The sequence below is a fragment of the Rhea americana genome, unplaced genomic scaffold (genome assembly GCF_003343005.1).
Source record: "Rhea americana isolate MKP2758 unplaced genomic scaffold, rheAme1 scaffold_258, whole genome shotgun sequence".
In the NCBI taxonomy this organism is placed as follows: Eukaryota; Metazoa; Chordata; class Aves; order Rheiformes; family Rheidae; genus Rhea; species Rhea americana.
Genome location: NW_028186377.1, coordinates 930,022 through 948,451, shown reverse-complemented (window position 1 = coordinate 948,451; position 18,430 = coordinate 930,022). Strand labels below are relative to the sequence as shown.

Sequence of the window (18,430 nt, the reverse complement as noted above, 5' to 3'; positions counted from 1 at the left end):
TTCAAGCAAAGTGCACACTTATGTGATTTAGTTTACAACTAACTCTTAGAGTTTAACGAGAGTGCACATTTGCTACCCTTTGTTAGCCATAGGTGCTTAAAGCTATGGATTAACTTCTGCAGCTATATCAGATCAACCCACAGCTCAAATTCAAGGTCAGCTGGATTTCCCAGAGAATTTATTGGCCTAGAGAAGCACTGCTGCTCAGACTAGCCTGCTTCTGTGGAAGAGCAGTTACCTTGTGCAGCGGTAGAGGAAGCAATCCAGGGTCTTAGAGCTTGKGTGTTGAGCGATGTTTCTGTTACTGGAAATGCTGTGCAGGCACAATCTCACTCTGTAGTGCTACTTTCTTTAGTTTGTAGGAGATCCARCAAAGCTGCTCTGTTTGAGATGGTATCTGTACAGCATACCAAGTTTTCAGGTCAGCCTGTTGCCAGAGGTGTGGCACAATGCAAACATGTGCAGTTGCTACTTCACTTGAAGTTAACTTCTCTAGCTAGGAAGAGTTCAATGCAGACCTTAAATCCTCCTGAGGAAAGGGTAGTTAAACTAGGCATGACAGAACCAGCATTAAATCAGAGTAAAGAACCTCTCTTAGACTGAAGCTGGATGCATGTAGAGCTAACAGCTTGTGAAGACAGATTTCTTAAGTAAGAAGACTTACCTAGAGCTTTGCTGTTCTCCATGTTTGCATGAAACTAGTTTGAGCCCAGCAATGAGATGCCTGCCATTTGAATTCTGCTCTGGAGAGTGGGAACATGGTATTTCTGTCACTGCTCTGGAGAATGGGGAGTTAGTGTCCTGAATATCTAAGCAAAGGACAACTTTGTTTCCTTTTTTCAAAGGACACTTGTTAATGTCTTAGTCTTGTGGTAGTATTCTGTCCTGTAGTCACTTATGTTTAATGGTATTTAATTCTTTTCTCTAATTAGTGTTTTCTGTGTAACTATATTTGTGTCTACTATCTTAAAAGACTTCTGAAGAGAATTTAATTGGAATTCTGTTCAGTCTCAAAGTCTACTCCTTCTTTTCTAGTAAGAATCAGTCCTGGAGTCTGGGACTACCTAGTTCCAAACTGTCATATTATGATGGACTGATTCAATTGACCTACAAAAATGGTACAGCATACAATGATGAGAAGAAAACACAGCGAGCTACCCTTATAACTTTCCTGTGTGACCGTGAGGCTGGAATAGGTCAACCTGAATATCAGGTAAGTAGTTCCAAATGAAGAAGAGGCTCTCCATCCTTAATTCCTGATGATTAATGTTAGTCAGTGCAGCAGAGATTCATGGATAGAGATATCCAGTATCTGTAGTGCAGACTGTGAGGAGAAACACTTATTCTTGTCATTRTGTAATTGCTTCTTGCGGCCGTAAAGCTTGTCTTGCTCACTGGGCAGCAAGCTGTTGACCTGGATCCAGGTTCCCACTTCACTATTGTTTAGCCTCTGGGTCAAAAAACTACCATTACTTTTGATCCTCTGTAATTCTGGCTGAAAAAAAACAATGTTCTCTGAGAAGGTACAAGCAGTAACATGGCATGCAGCACTTATGCTGTTTTGGGCCTGCTTTTAGAAAACCTTTTGGTCACGCAGCTGGGAAATAGCTGTTAATGGTAAAGAGCTACGCAAATCAATCTGAGAAAGTGTATCCCAAAACAAAGGGAAAACAGTAAGCTTAACATAGAGTAGTCTTCACTGGTTCGCAAAGTAGTCTTTATAAGCCACACTGATCTATTGTGCTGTTTTTAGATAGAAGATCAGTATACCTACAACTTTAGATGGTACACGGAATATGCTTGTCCTGAAATACCACTGGAATGTATTGTGACTGATCCCAACACCATGGACCAATATGATTTGTCAAGGTATGAAAGCACCATAGAGCTTATTTCTGTGGGTCTGGCTTTTCTAGCCATATTCTGACTGATGGCTGTGGGGTGGCTAGCTGGTTAACACTAGGTGAAGTTGATCTCCTGCAGAGACAACACTAGAAACTTCATCTGTTTTAACCATCTTAACTGAAGTATCTTGAAATTAAAAGAATATTTCTCTGACTTGCCTTGTGAGACACATGCTGACATTTTTGGGTTGATTTTCTTAATAAAGCTCATTACTTTAACTGCACTCCTCCTTTACTTCCTACGAGCAAATAAGAGGTTATTTGCAACATTTAAAAATGAGGGGAAAAGTTATCTTTCTGTAATGGCTTGTAGTTGCTCTCTTTTGAGACTTAAGAAAGCTAGAGAGAACATATGAAGTATGTGTATCTTAGTATAGGACTTTCTCTCACTCAGCTTAGCGAAATCTGAAAAAAGAGGTGAAAACTGGTATGCCATGGATAACTCAAGACCAAGTGAACGCAAGAAGTACTACATAAATGTCTGTCGACCACTGATTGCTGTGCCAGGGTGTGATCGACGAGCATCAGTCTGTCAGATGGAATATCAGCATGATCATGTGAGTAGCCTTTGCATCCCAGCTCAGATTTGGTTAGCTGACTGGGTGAGATTAAGGATATGCAAGATAGCTATGTGAATTCAGTTTCCTTGGTGGAAGATACAGTGGTATTCTTACTGTTGGCATAATCAATGCAGAATGATAGATCTTCTAGTAGCTGTTGTCCTCTTAAACAAAACTTCAATTTTTTTTACGAGTACACGACTGTGGTGTCTTAYAAACATGCTTCTTTTGTCTTATGTTGTGAGGCAGACAAGCTGTGTCTTTTTAGCCTCTTCCACCCTCTGTTTTGCATCTGAGCTTTTTCCTCTTGTATCCTGCTCGATTTTTGGAACTGAATCGCATTGGTAAAGGATGTATAGTTAAACTATTTCTCACAATTATCTAAAAATAAGAGCCATAAAACCACAAGATGAAATTCAAGTAGGATTTGAGTCATTTGCCTCCTGTTACTATAGAGAAGACACTTTTAGTGTCTTGAATACTACCTGTAATCACTTGCAATATCTGGAACATTTCACAAAACTTTAGGAGAGTTTCAACCAAATGTTTAGTCCTGTTTCCTATTAAACTGTCATATCTAACAACTGCAGCAACACTTAACAAATCAGTTATTAATCATGAAAAGCAGTACTGCAGACACCTGCTTCAGCGCTCTGCTCACATTTGTGTAAGCTGAGAAGCCTTCAGTCTCCAAGACTGCTACCATTACTTTTGGAACATGCTGCTTTTCGATGTTCATTCTTCAGGCCTGGATTAGACTGAACTGAATAAGAGTGTTTAAAAACTTGCTACCTGATTTTGAGCTTTCCTCTGCTTTGAGGAGTAGATTAAGCAGATGTGTGTGTTTGGGGGGATAGGGAGTGGCCTTGGGCTTCTGCTTTCGTATTTCTCTGCAGTGTAACAAGTTGTTATGCAGCTGTGTGCTGACAGGCTTAATGCTTTGCTCAAGGTGAGGATTCAACCCTATTCAAGACTACTGGGCAAGTTTTACTAAAGAAATCACCAACCTATGTCTTAATCCCTTTTGTAAAATGGGGAGAATACCTTTCTTCCATGGTGTTGAAAAGAACATCAGAGTGACTGAATGTGGGCATCACCGTCATGATACTTGACCTCAATATTAGTTTTTGTAGTTCCTTGTTTGGGCTTGCATTAGTCCTCATTCTGCAAAGCTACTTGTTTTACACATAGAGCAACACTGGTAGAATTTCACTACTTCATTGCTAAAATGATTAAAGTAGTTTCTTAAAAATAGGAAAATACCTACTTACAGCTACTTCATAGGTGCAAGATGAGGCTGTTCTGAGACACTACAGGCACCTTGTTGTAGAACAAAATTATCTATGGAGCTTGTCTTTTAAACTGAAAAGTATAGACTGGGTGAGAAATGCAAGGAGATCTCTTGAGCTCTCACTTGCTTTCACAACTCTTAAAGTTCTCTAAGCAATGTTATTGTGGTAAGTAGCTTTTTCTATTTTGGCTATATCTGTAACTGTATTTRCATGTGAGTTTAAGAATCTCCGACATACTTTTCTTTTTCTAGGATTCTTTCTTTGAAGTCACCTCTATTAGTAATCTTGGTGTTGCCAGCAAAGAACTGGTAGTTGAAAGACGTGGTCACATTTCCCTAACTTACACAAATGGCTCTGTATGCATCAATGCTGAAGGACAGAAAGCTTCTTACACCACCACCATCCACTTCACCTGTTCCAGAGGCACTCTTGTAAGGACAATTTTTTTTTCCAGTTTTTACTTTATTGTAGCAGGCTTTGTCATATAACATGAAGTTACATGAAGGTATTTGAGTAGGTTGTTTTTCACAGGGGAGACTTCCTGAGCACTTAAAATGGAGATGAAAAACAAAGCTGACTTAGATGCCAGAGAGGTGTCCGACTCTTTCATCATAAAATTAGCACAATGGCTACAATCACTAAAACTGTTAGTTTTTAAACTAGATGACAGTGATATTTTCAGATTGGTCTAATTAGCATGAGAAATGCATGGRGACTTGAACTTAGCTGCAGAATTATACATGCATCCATTGCAGACCCCCTCAGGAGAAAGAACATTGTAAAGTGAATCTGCAGACTTAGATTCTGTATCTCTGCGGCTTGCTGATTTTTGAGTGAGTTGTTATATGTTTAAAGCTTTAGCTGATTCAGCTTCGTATACTGAAGTTCAGATTGAGGGGACTTTTGGACAAACATACCTAGACTACTTTTTTGCTGATATGTAGAGTTGCAGGTATTCCTCTCAGTCACTTGATCTTCATCCTGAGAGGTATGGTAAAGATCTGTGACTCGCAGCAGTTAAACTGCAGCATTGCTTTTGCCTGAAAACACTGGAAGTTGTATATAACTTAACACTACTGTGAAAATTGGCTAACATGCTGTTGTCACTTGCTTGACTTTTTTCTTTTTTTCTCCATTCTGCTTCTCTTCCTTCAGTGGGCTATATATTAAGCCCTGAAACTCTCCAAAGCTTAGACTGAATCGGGGTCTGGTTATGCACGTCTAAACTCAGTATGTTATTTCTTAGAATTTATTGACATGCTAAGTATTTAGCTAGACGAAGTGTTCAGTTCTGTTTTGCAGAAGAGGGAGGAGGGGAAGTGAGATGGAAATTGTACATCTAAATCAAATACATGCTGGTAGTGAAGTCTTTTAGAAAAATAGTGACAACTGCTTATAAAGGAGAATCTCAAAGGTGAGAACATGTTGGTTCTTATTTGTCTTGATTCTGGTTTATTCTGTTTCCAGAGTAGCAGCCCACGCTTTATAGCTATTCAGGAATGTGTGGCAACCTTCTTATGGGAAACTGAAGCTGCTTGTCCAATCAAGAAAACAAAAGATGATTCTCAGGTGAGAAGAGGGGAGACAATTGTATTCATAGTCTCTAYATGCTGTTTTCTGTAGCACTCCTGCTTGCAGCATTTAAATGACTCTTGGGGAGAATAGACTACAGCAAAATCTGAAGTTGATCGTGATAATCAGTTTTATGATGCCTTCATGCTTTCTTCATAAAGTGTTCATGAAATACATAACCTCTGACCAAGGTCTTTCTCAGCTGTTCTCTCAAGAGAACAACTTGCAATGGCATTAGTAGCCTTCATTAGAAGGCTACTAATAGAATTGAGTGTGTGTGTAAGGATTTTCATTGTCCTTGTTCATATATAGGTCCATTGAATGAGGCTTACTTATTTYTACATAGAGCTACTCACTTCCTTCTACTTTATAGATCTCAGTCACATTAGTTTGAAAACAGTCCTCATTTGAAACTCTCTTGCTCTTTGCTAACCTGGTAAATGAAGCCAGCTAAATTGTACTTTGGCGTATTGGCACGTTGCTGATGCTGATGAACAACAATGCAAAAGAATTGAATAAGGTGTTGCTACTACTGGAGCTATGTTCTGGTTGCCTTAATCAAGTTGTTGCTTGGCACATAGGATAGCTATATGTATTAATCACTACCTTGGCACTTTGAACAAGTTAGAGGTAGTAGAACTTAAACAAGAAGAAATGGGGATGGAGAAAAATAATCTTTTTTTCCCTTCCTTTTCTTTGCAGTCCTGTTCTGTGCGAGATCCAAACAGTGGCTTTTTGTTCAATCTGCAGCCATTAGCTAATAAAAAAGGCTACATGGCTAGTGGCATTGGCAAGAAATTCATGGTAAGRATTCTAGTTGTACAGAGTGATGCTGTTGCATTTTTTCCAGTCTTAGCTGATGAAACAGAGCTTTGATTAAATCCTCTTAGGAAATTTAAGTAGGTAGAAAGCTCTGTACTAGGGGGAAGAATTGAGGTGTGTGTGTGTGTGTGCTTCCCCATGCCCAATGGTCTTAAATCTCTACCTTCTGGTTTTTGGGAAAGGTAAGACTGTGAATGGTTTTCCAATTATGGACTCTGCATCATACTAGTTTATCTGCTGATGCTACATGAGATGGTGTAAGCCTAGAAAGGGAAATAATCTGTCCTGATCAGTCGTCTTAATCTGACCTACATGTCTGATTACTCCTGGGCTGTCCACAGGTACTGCCATAGAGGTTTTAGTCTAAAAATGAACTTGCTAAACTACATCCTGAACTTAGTGGGGAGAATGTGTAGGCACCGTAAATTGAAAGCTAAGAATATTGTTCTTGTATAGCTGGCTGTCTTGCAGTCTAGAAGTGAGAGGTGTTTCATGTTGTTTGAAGTTTTCTTGATGAATGAGTTGTTGCTGTAGAAACGGCTATGCAAGCCTAGTCTTTTTAACACAATTATTACTGTTCATGCCCATTTTTTTTCCAAAACTTTTAGCTAAACATTTGTGGACCCATGCCAGACTGTGGTAAAATCAATGAAAAACCAGCTGCTGGATGTGAAGCAGAAAACCTGACATCAGTGAGGATTGTGGAATTGGACAAAACCCTGTACCTATCTGCTGAAGGGTTTCTAACTCTTACCTATAGAGGTCCTCTTAATGTGCAATCAGGTGAGCTCAGGAAGCATGCACTGGASTTTCACAATGACAGTGTACTAGCTTTCTGTAAACTGTCTTCATTCCTCCTATTGCAATTCATGCGATAAAACTGACTGGGTTTGACATTAGTCACTTAAGCTAGCTTGTGTAAAAACTCTAGGAATGAACTAAATCTTCATGTGGAATGGAAACTGTTCAAATTTCTCTAATACAAGTGTATTTCAAAACTTTTGGAAATGGACCAAGTACAACACAAGATACTTTTAATTTACTTAGCAAGAAAAGGTCCTCTCTGCGTGGAGAAAAGGTTAATTGGTTTGGGAAAACAAGCAAAATGAACTCTTTTTTCCAAATGAAGTCTCAGTGTTTTGAGATTTTCATGAATAACTCTCTAAACTTGTCTCATTGAAAAATGATCTTTCAGATATGGAACAGCATATACTGTTAGCTTGAATTTCTTGAGTAGATGTTGTAGTATCTCATATATACTTTGAATTTAAATCTTTTTTTGCAAAAAGTTTGAAAAACATGATGTTCAGCTTTTGCTGAACAATTAGAACAATTTATGCTGTCCGATTGGAATGAAACTGAGCTTTTACATAAAGGCATATGGCTACTTAACAAAGAAAAGTTTTAGGAAAAGTGGGTTTCAGATCCAGGAACCTTAGATGTTGCTGGATGTTCTTCTGTACAGCTTGTTTTGGTATTTAATGCCCTTTGCCCAGCTGTGATGTTTTAGCACCAAGTGTACAGCATAGAACGGGTGACTGAGCTGTCATGTATCTTTGAGAGTTTCTATACTTTTAAGTACTCTAGGATATGTCAGTGACAAATATAAACTTCCATATGCTCCTCGGATAGTGTCTTTTTTACAAGTGTTCTGGATCTTCATGTACATTGGACCAAAGGCATTTCAGTGGATGTAATTATGGTCTTGAAATTTATCAAGGCATTCTAGTCTCCTGTAGAAGAGTCAGTTGTAGTAGCTAGCCATTTTAGCCCAGGTCTCTGAAGAAGGCTTAAGTTCTTACAGGTCAAAAAAAGATACTTAAATCATAAGGTAGAGTTTTYCTTCAAGCAGTTTGTCATAAAAGCTATTACAAAACTTTAAAGCTAAAACTTAAGCTTCAGTTCAAATATCCCTGAATGAGCCAGCGCTAGCTGAGTGTTTGTTTTACAGGGACATCTGACACATTCACAGTGACTTTCATTTGTAATGATTCATATCCTGGAGAGCTTAAATTTGTGCGTGAAGARATAAACAGTGCACTGAACATCCATGATACTTTCTTTGAGTTTCACACAGCTCTGGCCTGTGCTCCTGCTCCTGTAGATTGCCAAGTTACAGGTAAGTACATAGAATTTGGGTGGGTCCCAAGTAACAGATTGTGAAGGGATTAGCAGAAGAGTATGAGCTCTTATGAATGGAGGAGTTTCAGATGGAGATTTAGAATGTCTTTCCTGAAAATGCTTGGAGAAGGAGATGAGGTAGTAGTTGTTTTGGAGCAAAACTTAAGCTTAGAAAATAGGTAAAAAGCTAATATTGAACATATTAGGCTTCTTGTGCACATCCATACCTACTTTGAAAAATTGTAATCCTTAACTATGACCAGGTGCTGCTTCAGTCCAACCCTGAACAAGATGTGTTAAACTGGTATTTGGCCTGTGCAAAAATGTACCTGTGAACTGTGGAGTAGTACTTGTGGTAGCAACGTAAATCCCTAATTGTGAAGGGAAATCTGTTCTCTTGTTTTTGACACTTTCTGTAGAAACAGTACCTTCTATGGATGTACAATGCTGTTCTGAAAAACAGACTKTCATTGATGGATACACATTCATTCAAACTTGTACCATTTCAAACCCAATACTGCTGCAATTATCTAACAGTGGTGTTGCAACTTACTGTATGCACCACATATCTTTCAGATGCTGCTGGCAATGAGTATGACTTAAGTGACTTGAGCAAAGAGAATGAGCCGTGGATTGCTATAGACACTTCAAAGGATGCAAGGAAGCAAACGTTCTTCTTGAATGTTTGCAAACCTTTACCCTATGTGCCTGGATGCCCTGGTAAGCCGAGTGGGAGGCACGTCTTAGAGCTTCTGGTGCAATACCTTCTAGGCAGAATGGCAAAACTCAGGTTATTTTAATGAAATTTCTTGCATCTTGCCTGCTAAGTTGCTGAGYTTGACATACCTTGTATTCTATGCAAGGTCTGTATAAGGCTAAAATAAGGCGCCACAAACTCATATGAAAAGCAGTCCCAATATCATGACTCTTGCATATTGAGAATGTAGGAAGGCATTTGCGGGAAAATATGAAGGCAGTATTTGCTAGTATCCTAACTCTTCAGGAAATGGGAGAAAGTTAAATGTTGTTGAACTTCCTAGCTTGTAATGGAACCTGAATTGAAAAACTTGCAACATCTTATTGTGGCTCTAGCTTGTTTAGTTTACTTAACCTGCTGTTCTAGCATTTGATCAGTCTATGGGAGCAGGTAAGTTAAAGTGCATTTCTAACAAGTCCAGCGAATACAGGGMAGTGATTTATTCTTCTCAAGGGCTTTAGGCCTGCGATGACTCTAGCTACACTTTGAAAACTGTGTTCTGCTTCAAGTGTTTGAGCCAGCCTATTTTAATGTTCAAAGCTCTCCTGAAACAACTCCATTATACTACCTTATGATAAAGTTAACTCTTAAGCTGTCAAAACTTTGAACTAAAGGTTTTTTATTTATTTATTTATTTATTTTTTATTCCTGTAGGTGGTGCCATAGGATCTTGTGTGAAATATGCTAATAAAAGCAAGAACCTTGGTGTCATTCAGATAAATCCTCAAGCTGCTACTGATGGGTCATTAAGCATTATTTACTTGAATGGAGACACATGCAAAGATAATCAACGTTATTCTACACGTATAATCTTCCAGTGTGATCAAACAATGGTAACTTTCAGTGCCTATAGCTATTAAGGATCTAAGAGCATGGACTTAATATATTAAAGCAGACATAGTTTTATTTTTCCCTTGGAATTAGGAAGATTTTTCTAGAAAGCAGTATCTTATGTGTAGGCTTTTCGCTTGTCTTTCCGTACAACCACTTTCTTGATGCTTCGAACACAACACTGACTTTATAGTGTAGAATTCTGTTATCCACCAAAAGTGACACTCTGCTCAAAATGAGTACTGAAATTTGTTGATAAAGTTTTTAAATTGCATGTATGTTTAAAAAGACTTGTCTCTTTTGAAACTTGCAATGTAATTACTAGTAAGCTTTATGTGGCTTTTCTGTAGGGATCGCCAGTGTTTGAGCAAGAGGATGACTGTGAGTTTGTATTTATTTGGAGAACCTTGGCAGCCTGTCCTGTTCACAAAGCAGAAGGTAAACATATTTTGCTTTAAAGTATCAAGCAAATCTGCACAAGAAATACTGAAATTAGACTTTCCTACGCTGCAAATCTTTTTGAAAAATTGCTGACTTATGAAGAAGAGGCTTTTCTGAATCATAGTCAAGTGAAGCTGCACATCTAACCTTAAAAATGCACTTAGGATAATAGGCAAAGGGACTTCCCTATCTGTGGAAAGATGAAAGCAGTAATCAAATCACAGTGCTACTTTTGGGAAATTGCAGACAGACTTACTAGTGGCTTGTAAATCTCAACAAGCACTGGGTTTTATGAAAACAAGATTGATCCTTTGCCTGCTGGTCATTCCATGTTCTCTGCTGAAGACAGGAAGGTATAGTGTGAACTTGACCCTTATTAGATGATAGAAGAGAGATCAGAGAGGAGAGTATCAATTAGAGTTTATAGTTGACTCTAGGATATGCAAGAGGGAATCAGTTGACTCTTAGATKGGAACGAAACTGAAATTCTGACTCTTAATTGAGATGAACTCAACAGGTAGTTGAGCAAAGCATGCGATACAGCCTGATGGTTTTATAAGAGCTTCAAAATACTGAACCAAGGGTCACTTTAAAACTGAAGGTTAGATTAGTAGCAAGTTACTGCTGTGCATCAGTCAACTAGACCCTTAAAACTACCTTAAGCTGTAGTTGACAATTCATTTGATCAATTATTTGTTAACTTAGCAGACTTTATAACAGTTAAAGGCGATATCCTCCTTTCCTACCTAGCACAAATTTTTATTGTCTTGTGACCTCACTGTTCTTTCCAGATGATTAAGCAAGTGCTGGACTTAGTATCTCTGGGTCTATCCTTAAGCTTCAGCCATGGTGAGGGAAGAACCTGTGAGGTTAGTTTGAGATTATTTTTGAACTCCAGTGTAATTTTTTGCCTCTCGCTTTAGTGGCAATTATGAAAGAAATGCTCTGTTTTGTAGCTTAGTCTCACTGTTCGAGATCTTAGGACTTCCTCAAACAAGCTGCTTAGCTGGCCTAAAAGTTCTAGTGTCATGCCCCTAAAGTGCTGACTAATCTTTTTTGTGATCTTGGTCATGCCAAGAAGATTTAATTTTCTAAGCATACACAGCATAGTTTGTAGATACCACATTTTGTTTCAAATCTTTAACTTTTCTTTAAAGGAGATAATTGCCAGGTAAAAGATCCAAGATACGGTCATGTTTATAATCTGAAGCCGCTTTCCGATAAGGACATAAAAGTGAGTACAGATGAGTATGACTACTACTTCAGAGTCTGTGGAGAGATAACAGAGTTTTGCAAACCAGATTTTCGAGCTGTGTCATCATGCCAAGTAAAGAAGACGGACAGTACTTTCAGGAAAGTAGCAGGTACAGCACTTGAATTTGGGAAGGAACTTGAAGAGTGGGAGGATGGGCAGGAACTCCTTGTATCATGCAGTAGCTTCAGTTACACCCTTGTTCCTTCTTATCTCATGAGATGAAGCACCTCAGCACTTTTGCTTCACATACAAGTAGAGCTTTATGGGTATTGTTAGTTGCGCACTTTAAAACTTCACTCAAACCGTACTGTACTGGAGTAGTTCTCACTAAATAACTACATCTCAACTTTAAAGTCTGTCTTTCTATCAGCACTTGCGCATCCACTTTATTTATTGTATGCGTTAAAGAAATCCTTGTAACTCTGCTGCCAGATGCTTTATACRCACTTGTGCATATATTGGATTGGCTGTTTAATCTTTTCAGTTTTTTTCTTTTAGGCTTGGCTACAGAGAAACTGACTTTCAAAAATGGTTTAATAATGATAAATTATACCAGTGGAGAAAAATGTCACAAAATATACAAACGTTCAACAGCTATATTATTCTACTGTGACAAGACTACATCAGAGGTTAGTTTCAGAACACACACTTTGTGTACATACCGTCCTTCAGGGTTGCCCTTCATTTAATGTATAGGAGGGTGARGTGAAGAACACAAACTAGCTTTCTCTGAGGACTGCCTAATCATTTGCAGATATAGGCTGTAGATAGGAAGTTCCTGTAAGATAATAGAATCATCACCAAATGGTAGTTTGAATTTCCTGTTTATGGAAAGTACCTTCCCCATGCCTTGGGAAAGCTGTAGTATGCTATTCTTTTAAGGGATAACTATAGTTAGCAAAGCCCTTTCAGATGTTGAGAAGGGATAGTCTCTCAGAAGTAAGAGCAGTCCTTTTGTAAAATGTACAAGCTAAGAGGATGAATCTGCAGGAGAACAGGTACTACATGGTCAGAACAAAATAAGGTAGTTACTCTTCATTTTTAGTATTTCTCTCTCTGTTCTTGAGCTTTCCTTCCTGTTCTTAGTGATGTGTAGGGTTACTTCTACTCTTCYCCCTCGTGACTTCATGGAGGCAGCAGTGGCTCCTAATGTTGCTCTGTTACTTGAAGTGTGCATGTGACTAAACCTAGGTTTGGAAGAAGTCATACTTTCAGTTGATCAGAGACATGGTACCTCTCTAAGAATATGTAAATACAAGTTCCTGAATCTTTTTAGCGGGAAGACTGAGACTTCTTGGTAGTTCTCATATRTTTAAGTGAGAAGTAAATTTCTTAATATTTTTTCTTTCAGCCAATGTTTTTGAAAGAAACTCCAGACTGCACATACATGTTTGAATGGCACACGCAGTATGCCTGCCCACCTGTTAAATCTACTGAATGTTCCTACAAGTAAGTCTAGTTTCTATAATTTAAATTGGGACTGTGTGGTGACCAAAAGAAACAGTCTTATTGCAATTCAGTGCAAAGCTGCCACTTTGGCTATTGTTTTGACATAGCCAATTACCAGATAACCTAGTATTCAGTGCTAATATATTTTAAGCATATTTTTATAATGCAAATGTAATATTTGACCAAAGAAAAACACTAATTCTTAGAAAATACTCAAAGACAGTATGAAAGTGAACTGCATGGGGGGAGTTATTGGTGGTTGAACTTTGAATATATTTGTTACAAGTGTTTAGTTACTATTTAACTAATTCAAACAAGAATACTATTGCTGTCTGCCTGGAACTTTCATCAAACAAGGTTATGCTGGGGAAAAGGTTATCTACTATTGTCAAGACTAAGTATTAGCTCATTAAGGTTTAAATAGACAAGGTCAAATGCAGCTAATAACTGACTGTGGCATGGTGATAAGTTTCTACCCTAAGGTAAAACAGTCTACTATAACTGTGCATTGCGCTTGGCATGCACTGAAAGACTGCATGCTTCAGTGACAAGTTGAATTTTCCCTTGCATTGGCTGTAGGCTGTGTGCACATTGACAGTTACTGTGAGTTGGCTGAAGCAGTGATTTCTCTACTGAATTTGAAGTTTTGGGGAAGTGATGGGACTGGTGTAGACTTCTTATCCAGTGTGGTACTTTGTAGAGTTACTTACATTTAACTTTATTGTAAGTTACAGTGTTTAAGCTACTAGATTTAAGAGACTTTTTAATGCCTTTTCATTTAAATTTTTTACTGCCCTTYTTACAGGGACAATGAAGGAAACTTCTATGATCTTTCGTCTCTGACAAGGCATAGAGAGAATTGGGAGGCTATTGCTCTATCTGCTTCTACACAAAAATACTACATTAATGTCTGCACATCCTTAGTGCCATATGGTGCTGCACGTAAGAACAAAATAAAAATATATTCTAGCTGTGGCTAGAGGAGCTGAATGATAGAACAGTGGTGCTACTTATTGTTCCGAGTAAAAGACTATGAAGCAAAGTATGTGGAAGGAGTTGTCATGTGGAAGGAGTTGTCATCTGAGTAGCAAGGAAAGGCTAGAATGTCTCCTATGACAGCTTCAGCACTCTAGCTCTTCTCTCCTGATTCCAAGTCAGTTATAACTCCTAGATCTAAAATCATTTTTGAAGCAAGATACCTTGAATTTTTGTCTATGGCATCTTCTGAGACTGACCCCACTTTTGTGCAGTGGATGCCTGAGTACCCTAGTAGTAGCTGCCACCGCTTTGGGCATGGCCTTGAGTGAAGTGAGGTGGCTGCTGACACTTGTGTTTTTGAAAAAAGCACTGTGGGTATGGTTTAGAGGGTWGCTTGAAGACAGATCAGTCATGACATACCCAGAAGTGTAGTAATAGAATTTTATTCCAGGCAGGAAAGTCTTAACACATGGAGTTAAGATTTATTTGTTCGTCTGCATAGGATCCTGTCCTTCTGATGCTGCTGTCTCTGTTGTGGATGGTGCAAAATGTACAAGTCTTGGAGAAGTAGCTGATGGTCCCCGCTGGGAAAATGGCATTTCTATTCTGAAGTATGTTAATGGAGAGCTGTGCCCCGATAAAATTCGCAAGAAAACAACAATATTGCGCCTTAAATGTGATGAAAACAGAATTGTAAGTGTGGTCCTGCTGGYAGATTTTTGCCTTTTTATGAGTTGTATGCATTAGTGTGTTTCGGGGAGAATGATGAACAGTTCATACGCATTTCCAACCTAGTTGTCTGTCAGTGGATGGGAGGGAGCTTATGAGCAGAGTGTGGGGTAGAGGACCTGAACTTTAGTTGAGCAGTTTGTAAGAAATTGCTTGAATAAAATCTGTGGTAGCGGACTGTGCATTTGTAATATCTTCAATTTGTCTATTTAAAAAATGAATACCTTAAGAGGAATTTAGAGCAATAAATAATGCTACTGACCGTGTAGTTTTTTTACTCTCGGTTACACGTCTGTGTGCCTTGACATTAAATCTGTTTGATAAGATGTCTTCCCTTCACCTTTTGGGCCTTTTGTTGCCCAAGTAGACTGTCCTAACAGTTTTATTGTTCTTGACAATGATTCTGTGCTGTCTTGTATGTACGAAGTAGCCTCAGTTAATTACTGTAGATTTGAGTTAACTCACTGGAGCAGGGTGGGATATGAAAAGTCCTAAGAATGGCATTTGAACTGAACTAAAAGCTCAGGGGCAACCCTGTAGCATGAAATCTTACTTTATCACTTTGTAGATATGTAGCTCTCTATTGATTCATACTTAGGAATCAAAGCCAGAACTTATAACGGCCATTGAGGATTGTGAATATACCTTCTTATGGTTCACGGCTGCTGCGTGTCCTCTTAAAAGCAATGTGCAAAATGACTGCCGGGTAACCAATCCTGCAACAGGTAAGGAAAGGACATGTGAGTTTTATGTGCAGAAGAGGCTGCTGGGAGCAGCACTACTGCATTCCTCATCTTGGGGAGAGGGGGTTATTATAGAAGAGCAGTGTGGCAGATCACCTCTGTATAGTGACTAACAAGCTGGTGGGTAGAAATATCTTGTAAGGTACTACTGTGTTGCCCTTTGAAAAATAAATGGTCTGTGTAGGGAGTTTGCTATATCACTGTCCTGAAACTAGTTTTTACCTCTAACAAAGCTAGACAGTTAAGAATTCATAAGTTAGCAGGCTAGAGAGGCTGGTTGACTTTGCTACTAAATGAAGTTATTGAAAGCTTTTAAAACAAATCTTGACTTTGAATCTGCAAAAAGATTGAATTATTCTCTGATCTGCCTGCAGGCCATCTCTTTGATTTGACATCACTGAAACGAGAGTCTGGCTACATGATCTATGATTTACACAACAGAAAAATTGAGTTGAATGTCTGTGCTGAAACTAAAAGTTCATGTGCTAATGGAGCTGGTAAGCATCTCATCCTGTCTGGTACTGTAATCGCAGGCAATAGAGTATCTGTGGAACTACTTATGCTCTAGTCTACTGTAAAATTTAAGAGGCAGGTTTTACTGAAAACACGGACAGAGTGAAGAAAACAGTTGTGTGGTTGAATCAACTAAAAATCTAAAAATATTCTAAGAAATGGAGCAATTATTCATATCATTCAATTCCTAACCTTAAGTGGGCTTACTTTGTGTTCACTTTATGTGAATTGGTGGGTATTCATAYGGACCTTGAAGACAAAACTGTAGACGCTACTGCTGCACCCCTTGGCTACTATCAAAAGGGAGTAAGGTATGAGCTTATAACTGGAGTGGGCAGAGGATGCAAACATTGATGTATAGTGACCTATTGCTATAGTGCATTTATGTTCAGGCTTACGTTCGCACTTCAACCCCTTGCCAACTCTTGTAGCGTTTTATTCTGTTTTAGACCTTTCTGAAACTTCACTAGAAGCTAACTTGTACTTTAAATTTCTTGCTGGTCATGGCAGGTTGGATGGTCCTTCTCTCAAATGAATATGAGACAATATTTAAGCATTTTTAAGTGCTAGGRTAAGGCTATCACATGAATTTACAAGATTACCTTTTGCATATTTAYGAGAAAATACTGTATTGATTTGATTTTTAGAGGCAACAATAAAATTTATATATAATCTTGGTTGAGATTTAGCATTAGTCTCCTAGTTTTCAGAGACATAACAGAAAACTATGCTTTGCGGTTGTCTAAACATGTATAGTTTAAAGCATATRTAGCATACATTCAACTTTTTAACGAAGTTGGAAAAAACAGTATTTGGACTGTGTTTCAGTGCAGCTCAGTTTAATAGTTAGAGTGAAATAGCCTTTCCTAGGAAAATAAATGGAGAATAAAACTTAACTTTCCTTCCTTTCAGGATTGGAGGGGGTTGGGAGGAAGATAGGGAAAAAAACTTCTACAATTTATGTGTGTTACTTTATACTATTTAAAGGAATGTTGTAGAAATGTTTGATCACTTGTCCTGGCAGAAATGTTTAAAATTGTATTACTGTGCTAAGTTAGAGGAGAAAAGGAAAAAAAAAAAAAATTGGGGGGGATTTGGAAAAAATTGCTTTTCTCCTTTAGACATCCTGTTTCATGCAAAGATCATGTAAGGTAGTTGTTTAGTATAATTTGGAAGGGTGGTTGATTTACTTTGTCTTTTTTTGTTGTTTACACTTAAGGTGTCTGCATCACTAGTGGTTCAAAAACAATTAATGCTGGAAAATTAAATAAAACTTTAACTTACGAAGATCAAGTGTTAAAGCTTGTTTATGAAGATGGAGATCCTTGCCCTGCAGACCCTGAACTGAAGCATAAAAGCTATTTCAGCTTTGTTTGCAAGTCTGATGCAGGAGATGGTAGCTGGCCTGTTTTTCTGTCCCTTGATGAGCAGACATGCACTAACTACTTCTCTTGGCATACTTCCTTGGCTTGTGAGGAAGAGGTAAGAACTACTTCTAGAAGACATTCTTCTGTGGGACTAAGTTTCCAGTGGTTTAGGCATAGTAGCAATGTATGTTTTAAAACTCTTGAGCGTCAAGACACTTTCTGTAGCAGAGGACCCAAATTAATACAGAAGTTCTCAATCTTTTCTTCAATGGGACTTCTGCAGCAGAGACGAGTARTACTGGTCAAAATTTCTGGTGAATGTAGCGAGCAAGTTAATGCTTAACTATTTAGATCAACCTTTCTGTGAATCTGCTTAACTCAAATGGAAGCCTTAGGCTGATTTGGGGAGGTTCATGGTTAAGATTCTCCAACACAGTGGTTGAGGTTAGATTGAGCTGAGGATGGAGATCTGTGCCTAAGTCTACTTTGTTTCCAAGCGAGTATCTAGAGGCCAGGCAAATGGGATCAGGTTTGCTCAGTACTGTACGTGATTTGATCAATCTTGATAGCATGAGTTTAGAATCTGCCTTTGCCCTGTAAGGTATGCTGTGATGTATTTATTTAGTAAACTTTAGGCCAACTGGTATTGCAGACAAAACTTTGAGCTGCTCTTATTTTAGCTGGTTAGGCTGTTACTGGTAGTGGGAACACAGTAAAAGCCAGCAAAAGGTAGGAGTGTAAGGTTAAATGGCTTAAGTTAGTATTCCCTGAGCTATAGGRTAAGTTCAGGTTAATTCTTAATAGCACCTGAACAGTACCTTTGTGAATCAGTGCAATCTTGCTTTGAACTCAGTCATGCTTTGGGCTTCCTTAAGTGAAATGGTCAYGTGAAGAAAGCTTTGTTAGCTACTTCTGTCAAAAATTTTCTTGCTACTTCAAATACTTGTGCAGAGAATGACTGTCTAAACTGGCTGAAAGGCAGAGCTCTGAGGGTTGCCATCAGTGGCATGGAGTCCAGTTGGAGGCATGTGGCTGGCGGCGTCTCCCAGGGCTCAGTCCTGGGTCCCATCCTGTTCAACTTCATCAGTGACCTAGA

At 38.6% G+C, this 18,430-nt stretch overlaps 1 protein-coding gene across 3 annotated transcripts in view; it reads left to right on the top strand.

Annotated features, from left to right (window-relative positions):
- IGF2R (insulin like growth factor 2 receptor) overlaps positions 1-18,430 on the top strand; it is a 60,675-nt gene that overhangs the window by 25,861 nt on the left and 16,384 nt on the right. For 2 of the 3 annotated variants that reach the window (XM_085307426.1, XM_085307427.1), the window contains exons 16-34: positions 1,036-1,213; positions 1,754-1,869; positions 2,299-2,461; positions 4,008-4,187; positions 5,224-5,325; positions 6,031-6,132; positions 6,759-6,933; positions 8,102-8,269; positions 8,848-8,991; positions 9,683-9,861; positions 10,210-10,297; positions 11,458-11,664; positions 12,054-12,184; positions 12,907-13,004; positions 13,810-13,946; positions 14,485-14,675; positions 15,310-15,436; positions 15,829-15,951; positions 17,187-17,449. In XM_085307426.1, the coding sequence (XP_085163552.1) occupies positions 1,036-1,213; positions 1,754-1,869; positions 2,299-2,461; positions 4,008-4,187; positions 5,224-5,325; positions 6,031-6,132; positions 6,759-6,933; positions 8,102-8,269; positions 8,848-8,991; positions 9,683-9,861; positions 10,210-10,297; positions 11,458-11,664; positions 12,054-12,184; positions 12,907-13,004; positions 13,810-13,946; positions 14,485-14,675; positions 15,310-15,436; positions 15,829-15,951; positions 17,187-17,449 (2,872 nt within the window). The remainder of the gene's footprint in view (positions 1-1,035; positions 1,214-1,753; positions 1,870-2,298; positions 2,462-4,007; positions 4,188-5,223; positions 5,326-6,030; positions 6,133-6,758; positions 6,934-8,101; positions 8,270-8,847; positions 8,992-9,682; positions 9,862-10,209; positions 10,298-11,457; positions 11,665-12,053; positions 12,185-12,906; positions 13,005-13,809; positions 13,947-14,484; positions 14,676-15,309; positions 15,437-15,828; positions 15,952-17,186; positions 17,450-18,430) is intronic. The other variant, XM_085307428.1, reaches the window with a different exon arrangement.